Here is a 10,445-nt window from a genome sequence, read left to right on the forward strand (position 1 = left end):
ACTAATCATGGTCATGGTCTACTAAAACAGAGAGAAAAAGTAAGGGAGAATTGACGAGGGGCGGAAGAATAACGGAGGCGTGAAGTGGTAGGACAGTGGCAACAGTGAAGCGGCTTGGCGCGGCTGACAAGAGCCACCAAGAGAAAATGTTGTAACACGGACAAGTCCCCGTGTGGTCCCCACTTACAGCCTGTTTGTTCTCTGTCCTCCTCTCTCTCTAACTCCTCTCATTTACTCTCTCACTCTTTAATCGTCTCTTTCTTCCTCCCCAAACCCCAATCGATTCCCTGCCCGAATAGAGCGAAACACGGCCACTGTGCTGACGCCATTCTCAGAGCTTTGAGCCATGGACTATCACATCTATGGCGTCCCTAGGCTCAAGTGGATCAAGATCTTCTTCCTTGCTGCTGTCTTCTGCCTCTCTACCCATGCTCATGCTTCTGCATTGCCCAGGAAGCCCTCTTCTTCCTCCAACTCTCCTCAAATCAACTCCAACTCCGTCCTCGTCGCTCTTCTCGACTCACGTTATACCGAGCTCGCTGAGCTTGTTGAGAAAGCTCTCCTTTTACCTACCCTTGAGGATGCTGTCGGCAAACATAATATCACCATCTTCGCCCCCAGAAATGAGGCTTTGGAGCGTGACCTTGACCCTGAGTTCAAGCGCTTTCTTCTCGAGCCCGGAAATCTCAGGTCTCTCCAGACTCTTCTTTTGTTTCATATCATTCCTAGCCGTATTGGGTCTGGCGAGTGGCCGGGGGGTCTTGCCGGAGACCCCACGCATGGCACCTTGTCCAATGACCGACTTAGTTTGGCCAGTAAGGGTTCTGGCATGAAAAGTGTGGATCTGGCGGCGGTGGTTCACCCCGACGCCATTGTTCGGCCGGACGGGGTTATTCACGGGATCGAGAGGCTGTTGATTCCTCGGTCCGTCGAGGAGGATTTTAACCGCAGGAGGAGTCTTCGGTCCATTTCTGCGGTGCTGCCTGAGGGGGCGCCGGAGGTGGATCCCAGGACTCACCGCCTGAAAAAGGCAGTGACGGTACCTGTCGGAGCTCCTCCTGTGCTGCCGATCTACGACGCCATGGCCCCAGGGCCATCTCTGGCTCCTGCGCCGGCGCCTGGGCCTGGCGGTCCCCGCGGCCACTTCGACGGCGAGAGCCAGGTCAAGGACTTCATCCAAACCCTACTACATTACGGCGGTTACAACGAAATGGCGGACATTCTCGTCAACCTCACCTCCCTCGCCACCGAAATGGGGCGACTGGTCTCTGAAGGATACGTTTTGACAGTTTTGGCACCCAACGACGAGGCCATGGCGAAGCTCACCACCGACCAGCTGAGCGAGCCAGGAGCACCGGAGCAAATTATGTACTACCATCTGGTGCCGGAGTACCAGACGGAGGAGAGTATGTATAATGCCGTGAGACGATTCGGCAAGGTCCGATACGATACGCTGCGTTTGCCGCACAAGGTTGTGGCTCAGGAGGCCGATGGGTCGGTCAAATTCGGAGAAGGTGACGGCTCAGCATATCTTTTTGACCCCGATATTTACACCGACGGCCGGATTTCAGTTCAGGGTATCGACGGCGTGCTGTTCCCGCCGGAGGAGAAGGAGACCAAACCCGAAACTAAAACGAGTCGGGCCGCCAAGGTTGTTTCCAAGTCCAGGAGAGGTATGTTTATTTACATTTTATTTTTAATTTTCATGCTCATTGCCATATGAAATGTTGTTTGATTCTTGAGAAAGGATACGAAAATTGGTTAGGAGAAAAAAATGTGAATGTGAATAAGTAGAAAGCCATCCTTTCCTTTTTGTTTTTTCAACAGCCAAACGTTGCCTTAGGTTTATGTGGAAAAGCCATGGTGTGGCGTGGGAGTGGGGATTGACTTTAGTGTTAATTGATGGAATAGTTAGTGGTGTTAATGGGTCACTTGGATTCGTGGCATCAAGCCTTGTTTTTCCATTGCTTTTGATGGGTTTTCTCCATCGTGACCACTTCCACTTATATATATATGCATATGTCCGCATTAAATTGGTTAGGAGAAAAAAATGTGAATGTGAATAAGTAGAAAGCCATTTTCTCCTTTCTTTTTGTTTTTTCAACAGCCAAACGTTGCCTTAGGTTTATGTGGAAAAGCCATAGTGTGGCGTGGGAGTGGGGATTGACTTTAGTGTTAATTGATGGTATAGTTAGTGGTGTTAATGGGTCACTTGGAATCATGGCATCAAGCCTTGTTTTTCCGTTGCTTTTGATGGGTTTTTCTCCATCGAACGCGACCACTTTCACTATAAGGTAGTATCATATTATTAGCTGGCTGTAGCTCCGTGTTGACTCAACTTCAGGTCTTTGATTTGCCCTGTACAGACTTTAGAGACTCTTGAGACTTTTTATAGACTTCATCAACACGTTAATTGGCACCTGATTGTGCTATTCTCTTTTTTGGGGAAGCAAGCAAGCAAGAAATCAGGAATTGGAGGGCAGGAATAAGTGGGTTCAATTGTATAATTACCAAATAAAATGCCTTTTATCAGTTGGGGTAGCGGTTTAGAAGTGGTATGGGATTTGTCGGTGAGAGATCTAAATGGGAGAATAGTGATCATTGGAGCCGTATATCTAATGGAATGACTAGAAAAAATTGTGTCCAATTATTTCAGGGATGAACAAGGAACCATGTTCTGACAGGTTGTAGGCTTAAAATCCAACTTAGCCCAGCTGTGATCCATGATTTCCTTTCCCATCTTATGCAACTTCAATTCCAAGTTGCTATCAACAGCCTGTAAATGAATAGCACCCCCTCCTTTTGACTATGACTATATCATTCTAGAGAAAGTTTTGCATGATCAGTTGGCATGAAATATTCCACAAAGAAAAGGTTGTCTTTTTGCCCTCAGTTTTCTATGAATTGACCTTGATTGGGCAGTAGTTTTATGTATCTAATACTAAATACGAATAATATGTATGCATTGGTTGATTCATTCAATAGATGATTTTTAATTGATTATTTCTTGAATGCGATATTCATGCAGTTTCTGTCTGCATTGACTTACATTTGATTGTGCATGTGACAGGGAAATTAATGGAAGTAGCATGTAGGATGCTAGGAGCTTTTGGTCAAGATTCTCGTTTCACCACCTGTCAATAAAAACACTCTCCTCCCCAAAAATCATACAAGGAAAGATGAAACATGTAAAGATGAAGAAAGGGTAAATACACTTGTTTTTACTCAAGCATTAACCATCTGTCATTTGTGTAATTTTCTTTATACATGTTTGACTCTTAGGCAACAAGTGCGTGTTGGGTTAACATCTTGCAGTTGTGTGCAGATGATTGTGCTTCCATTGCTGGATTTGTTTGGAAACCCAGAGAAGAGAAAATTAGTTTTTCAACTGAGTTTGTGTTTGAACACCGCCAGCCCAACACCATCTGGTTCACCCGAACTCACTCTCATTTTTGGTTAAATGTGCATCCACTGCTTGTGAGTCAAATGTAAACAACCTCTATTATTATTATTATTATTATTTTTCTTTGGTTATATAAGAATGGCTTTGTATGTGTGTATGGAAGTGGACCTTCATTTGGTTTGGTGATATCTCTTGCCAGCAATGGTGGTGGGTGGTGGCGCTTTTGTCTCATTGAATTTATTTTTTGCGAGTAGGACAGCTGAGGTAGATAGTCTGTCACTGTAGGCTCCATCGCAGTCTTCCCTGAATAATATGAAAACCAATAATTGTCAATTATCCTTGGCTTTGAAGCCGAATTCTTTTGTATTAATCTGTTATTTTAGCTTTCTCTTAAGGGATGATGTGGGTTATTTTTTATTTTATTTAATTTTTATTTTTTTCTTTCCCTTTCTCTTGGATAAATAACCTTATTTTTAGTTCTTAAAAGGTAAGATCATGACAAGCAGTTGGGACATGGGTGGGGGGCCAGAATGCCTCAACTGTTCGGTCAATCTCACATGCCATTAGCCTTTTTCCTTGGGAATATCACACATAAATTGTTCTATGCAAATGCAAAAAAGGCGAGAGTGAACCCTCCCATGAGGATAGAAATTGGAATTCATGTTTCGTGGAGTGGATTAGTTGGAAATTGGTTTTATGGGTATTTTTTTAATCAACCATAAGAAAACGAAGAAGGAAAAATGACTGAGTGGTAGGGAAAATTTGTGTGCACTGCTGATGTCCATGTGGGCTCGTAAACCTCGTCCTTGCCATCGATTTTACAGGCACCGATGTTTCCATAAAATCTAACGAATCAGATGGACTTTGAGATGGGAATGAGGGGAGCGGTTTTACAGTATTGGGGTTTAGAGAATTCCTCCAGGAAGAAAAGAGTATAAAATTGGTTCTCTGTTCATTTGTTCCGCTCTATATATGGCAAGGCGTGAAAGAAAAATTATAGCTTGTTCAACAGTAACAGGAGGCCATCACGGCCCATTTTCAGGATTCCAGCTACACATCAAAGAATGGAAATCAATCAACACGGAAAAGCTTTTCCATGAAAAACAAAGGACCCACAACAAAATTATTTTGAATTAAAAAAAGACTTTTAAATTATTATTTTAAACATGAAAATTTTGATAGATTAAATTATTACTAAATTCATCATCAAAGCATTAGTCCCTCGCCAGCTGTGGTTATGGAATTTCAATCATATGATGATGCTTGCAATTATCATTATAACAGGTATATGGATTTATGTTAGGACACAGCTCATGAGGATGCACGTGCCGAGGGATGCACGGGATTTAGATATTTTTGGGCTGTGACTGAGAAAATATTGCCTTCCCACTATGATTTAGAAGATTAATTCACAAAAAGTGGTTGCAAACAAAGGCCACGTCTCATTGCAACCATGCATGGACAGAGTGCCAATAAACACATGAAACATGGCTCTAAATTGCAAATACTGTAGCAGCCCCGAACATTACTTCCTCTACTCATGAGTCAGACGATCTTTACAGGGTGCCTCAATCGAGAATTATACCTGGAAGGTGATAGATTTGTGAAAGGAATGAAAATATTGGTCTTGCAAAGATTCTTTTGGCAGGAACAATAAGAAGAAAATTGAGATGGTAAAGGTTCGAAAAAAAAAAAACTTAAAAAAGAAAGGAGTTCTTTTAGAGGCATTTTTTTTTTCTTTTTGTGGAAAAGAAGACTTTTGGCAATAGATAGCAGCAAATAAAATGAAATATGGATAGATCAGAATTTTTTAAAAGAGGGAGGAAGGAGAGGAAAAAGAGGCTCAACAGAATGTTTCTTGGGAAGGACGGAGAGAATGAAAATTTAAAAACAGTGGGGGGAAGAACTGAGAGGCATTATGAAAAGAGCAGGGAAAGGGGAAAAGGGATTTTTCCGGAAATATGAAAGGAAATTTTTTTGTTTCTTTTTTGGAGAAGCAGGGAGTCAGGACAAAGAGAAATTTTTGGGGAAGAAGAGTACAACTGTTGGAACCTAGAGGATTGTTCTTCTAGGTTGGCCGGCTATTTCTCTGTACTTGCAAAACAAGGCTTACCCGGTTGTAGTCAGGATGCTTTAAGTTAGCAAGCAAAAATATGACGACTCTTTCTTTTTCTACAAGTTCACTCACCTTCCTTTGCCGTTTACTTGTGCGATGCTTTTATAGCCTTCTCCGTTAACTGACAGTGCGAAATTGTGGGGCATGTTGTCATGTCTTTCCTGCACATTCTCCTTCCTTAATTTTAGGTAGTCCACCTTCGCACTACCTGGAGTTGCTAAACATCACTCCCCATCTTCCTTTTTCTGCGGACATTTTCTATCATCATTTAGTTGATCGAGACTCTCGGGGGTGCCCACAATCCCCCAAATTTCCCGTTAACCTCTGGGAGGTCAAGCGAGAAATTCCTTGAGGCACCAATGGGAAAATCTGAAAATGTTGGGCATCTATTAACACACCTCCCTAGATGAATTTCAACCGCCGTCATATGTCTTTTCGTTTCCCCCAACTGACACCTGTCACTTTCACTTATTACATCCTTTTGCACATATTACTATCTTCTTCTGTGTCTGCTCACATCTTATCTTCTTCTTCTCTTGGGGATTACAGCAGATCCTCTTTTTTACTGTCGCTGGTATCGATTGGGCTTATTGCATTTGCGACTCAGGTAAGGGTTTCCTGTTTCTTCTCCTCATTCATTCATGACATATCTTGCTTGAGCTTTTGGATCTCACAGTACACTTGCCTTTTCTTTGGCTTCTGAATCCTTTATTCCCTTTTCACTTTAAACAATCTAGGGTTTGGGTGTTTGGACACCCAGGAAATTTTACCTCTAACGTGCAACTAGGGCTTCTTTATTCCTCGTGGTCCTATGCTTCTTACCTAAATGGTGAGACATAGTGAAGCTCCCGTTATAAGGAAGGTTGCTTAAGGCAGTGCAAGCTCTAATGCCCCCATTAGCCATACAACCCTTAGTATGGATGATTTTTTAGTAAAAGAGTTTAGGGTCAAATTTAGCATTGCAAAGGATGATAACATCTAGTTACTTCGAAGTTCATCCCCTCTACGATGGACAAACAATCGAAGCATGCTATGTGCTTCACCAGAGAATAGTTTCATGTTAGGCGGGCTTTGCTTGCCCTTACCTTCACTAGTAAGGTAGTTCTTCCATTACATAAGGATCCCTCCTTTCGCTCACCTAAACTCTATTTGCATTCTCATGGGTTGTAGCTTGCTAAACTTGCTTTATAATTTTGATCTCTCCTTTTTAGAAATTCTGTTCATCTATACCATCAAGTTAAACAAATGGGGGAAATTTTTGCTTTCTCCCTATAAGCATCCGTTTCAATTGATTACAGGGTTGCTTGACTTTGGAAAGGGTTGGGTAACTAGACATGTGCTAGTGTCAAGAAATTGGGAGTCTTCATCTCTTGATCCTCATGGTCCATACCCTTCAAATCACACCTTGGACCTACCCTATAAGTCTTTGTGAAGTAGTAATTTCATATCTCTAATTATTTTATTTATTTATTTATTTATCTTTGGATGCACTAATTAAGTTTAGACTCTTGTGCATATAGGGTTTGGGTTGACTTGTTGAGTGGGTGGAGAAACCCTCTTAGGAGCGACTCACTAAATTTTTTATATTGATAGCTAATGAATCTATGCACTCTTGCTAACTAAGCCTAATTTAAGGAGCTTCACCTCGTTGCCAAAAGCTTTCATTCCCCAGGTTCTACCCTGGCTTGCGCTTGATGATCTAATTCCTAGGGTGCATTTTACTCCCAAGGATTTTTGGCAAACAAAGTTAGTCGCTTCACCAAAATCAATTCGGCGGCTTTCTAAGAGAGCATAGAGCGCATAGACCCGCAACGCATTGCCTATCTCCCTTACCCAAATAAGATTGTGCCTGCTCAATAGAGCACACCATTCAATCTTAGCCTTTAAGACTAGTGTTCCTCTTGACTTGCCACACATAATTCTAGACATTAGTTTCGTTGAGCAAGCTTCTCTAACAATAGTTATTTTTAAAGATACGAAAGAGATGGAATGTGAGGTTGCAAATCTTTTTGACAACCATAAAGAAAAAAGAAAAAAGAAAAAAAAACACCCATAAGTTTCATTGTCCTCAGGGACCGTAGTTGAGCCCAATTAGAAAAAGGGTTAGATTATATGATTGGAGCCAAAATATGTGCTCTAATGGCACATATTCAATGTGATTTATGCACTATAAGACACTTAAATTATCCGAATTGACTCAAATTGATGCTAAGGCCCTAACCATGGGTTCAACTTTTATTTTGAAGATATATCTCAAGTTTAAGGGAAGAAAATGACACAAGTTGAAATCACGTTAGATTTTGAAAGATTAAGATATTAAATGAGAAATTGAGCGGTTCAAGACTTATGAACAATGAGACATGAAACAAGATTCATCAAGTTTGCATGAAAATTTGGAACTCAAAATCTGGTGGCAACATGCACTCTGACTTTAAGGCAATATTTAGAGTATTTCCCTGAAGTCCATTTTAGGCAAACTGTATATGGTTTCAAAACTCTGAAAGTTATGTGCATTTGAAGAAAACTAGTCAGAGAGAAAAGTTAAGTTCGAAATTGATAGCTTGAGTTTGAAATGGTTTTTTGCCATTTAAAACCCAAAGGAATGTAAGAAAACTTTTGGAAAAGGCTAAGTTCAAATCGTACTACCTATTTCTATAGATTGAAATATCGGTAAATACAGATATATTGATATTTGAATTTTATAGATATATCATAAATATTGGAGAAATATCGATGGATATTTTTACAAAAACATTGGTGAGACAAAAATTATCCAAAATTGATGGGAATGCTTAGAAAAATCAAAAGAATGATAAAATAAACAAATATATACATGTTAAAGTTATTTTATAAGTGTAATTGACATAAATATGGTCAAAGAAAAAAATATCGGTAAATAGTTTATGATACTTGAATTTTAATAATAGAAAATATGAATTTTGGAATTGTACACTTAGAAAGTTAAAATTAAGTTAAGAAATATTTGATTTTATTAAATGAAAAAAATTTACACATAAACATAATACATATGACATTGCAATAGTCCTTAATACCAAAATGAAGATTGATGTGGTTCCATCATATTGTTAGATGAAGGGAACTTATCTTGTTGAAGACAATATTCATACCAGGACATGAAGTTTCAATATTATTGATTGTAAGTATGAACATGCCATGCATAAATGAGATAAATATAAAAAGTAATTAAAAATAAAATGATATTATAGATTTAAAATAAAAAAATAAATTAAAAATGAATAATTAAAAAATAAAAAAATGATAAATATTTTTTTTAAAAAAAAGCTTTCAAAAAAAATCTCTAATATTTCCCCGATATATCGGCGATATATTTGACATATTCGTTGACATATCTGATATATTCGCCGATATATCCGATATATTCACTGATATATTCGATATATTGTCGATATATCTATGATATTTTGACAGGCTTCCTCCGCTGCTCCGCACGTTGCTTCACGCTCGATTTTTTCGTTGATTTATCAATTCCAAACTGATATTAGTGATTCTTGTTAACTTTTTTTATCATTAGTTATCCCAGTCTTCCTTATCATTATTTTTCCCAAAATAAAGCTCTAAGAAGTAGGAAGGATTAAAAAACCAAATCTTTAACCAGTAATTAATCTCATTCATTTGATGGTTTTAGGAATCCATTTTAAAAATAAAAAATTAGGTTTCAGATGCAATTTTGAGTTATAGAACTCAAGTTGATCGTGAACGGCCAAGGATCCCAAAACCTTAAGATCACTTTACTTAAGAAACCCTTGTTTTCCCTATTTCTACACCTTAAGTTAGATTGTGGAAAACCCCAAACTTGAATCGATTGAATTAAAAATCAATATTCATTTTGTCATTAATTTAGTTTCATTCATTTAATCCCATTTCATAAAAGATAATTCCTAGAATGTTTTTCACTTTAGGATTCAAACAAAAGCAATTCATTTATTCTAGTACGGACAATTTTCATAAGCCAGTCCCTGAGGACGATACCTGGAGTATTACAAAAGCCGTAGTGACTCTTTCTCTGGTTTTTCTTTACTAGAGTTGCAACATAAAAAGGCTTAGTATTTTGGACAATAGAGAAGATCGATCAAGAAATTGGCGTCGTTGCCGAGGATTGACAATTGTCATAATTAGGATAAAGTGCATTGCTTTGTTTTAGTTCTTTGTTTTCCTTTTAGATTTTATTTTCTTTCTTTATTTATAATATTTTCTTTAATTTTTCTTCTATTTTATGCTTGGTTGGGAATAAGATCTTTTAGGTAGACTTCAGAGAATAAGTCAAGAATCTCAACCAAATATAGAGGGCACTGAAAAGTCCAATAGGAACAACAACAGGCCACGACCACCTATGTAGGATCAAAGAACTATGAGAGAGTTTCTAAATCCTCCCACGTTGAGCAAACCATCATGTTTTATGCTATCTCCAAATCAGGATCATGTTACAATTCAGCCTCAAGTGGTATCTCAATTATCCATTTTTAGGGGGACAAAATGAAAACCCATACTCTCACATCAAGGAATTTAAGGACATTATTTCAATTTTTCGAGAAGCCAACACTTTAGAAAATTTTGTTAAGAAATTAAGTCCATCGGAGAGAAAGAAAAATAAATACTTATTAAATTTAAACACAAATTATTTCAACATTTTAAGTGAAATAAAGAGAATAATCAAGTATTAACAAACATGTAAACAAATAAAAAAACCAATAAAAATTATAAGGGAACATACCGGTGGTGGATTTCTGTAGTATAACAGACCTATGAAAATGGTGGATAAGAAGTTTTGCCGGCTCAGTGAACTTTGGTGGAGAATGGTGGATATGCCTTGCAAGCGGGGAACGATTTTTTAAGAAGGTAGATGAGATGAAAATGGTGGAAGGTTCAAGAGGTTATGGTAGATGT

The 10,445-nt window shown here is 38.7% G+C and overlaps 1 protein-coding gene across 2 annotated transcripts; it reads left to right on the forward strand.

Annotated features, from left to right (window-relative positions):
• Positions 1-243: 243 nt before the first annotated feature.
• Positions 244-3,801, forward strand: LOC117920562 (fasciclin-like arabinogalactan protein 17). Of its 2 annotated transcripts, none has more exons than XM_034838172.1 (3): positions 244-1,673; positions 3,071-3,205; positions 3,316-3,801. In XM_034838172.1, exons 1-2 carry the CDS (start codon positions 347-349, stop codon positions 3,142-3,144), a joined length of 1,401 nt encoding a protein of 466 aa, XP_034694063.1. In that variant the 5' UTR covers positions 244-346; the 3' UTR covers positions 3,145-3,205; positions 3,316-3,801. The 2 variants fall into 2 exon arrangements, with proteins under 2 accessions (XP_034694063.1, XP_034694060.1); XM_034838169.1 differs by having other exon boundaries at positions 3,326-3,801.
• Positions 3,802-10,445: the final 6,644 nt, after the last annotated feature.

This window comes from Vitis riparia, chromosome 8 (genome assembly GCF_004353265.1).
Source record: "Vitis riparia cultivar Riparia Gloire de Montpellier isolate 1030 chromosome 8, EGFV_Vit.rip_1.0, whole genome shotgun sequence".
In the NCBI taxonomy this organism is placed as follows: domain Eukaryota; kingdom Viridiplantae; phylum Streptophyta; class Magnoliopsida; order Vitales; family Vitaceae; genus Vitis; species Vitis riparia.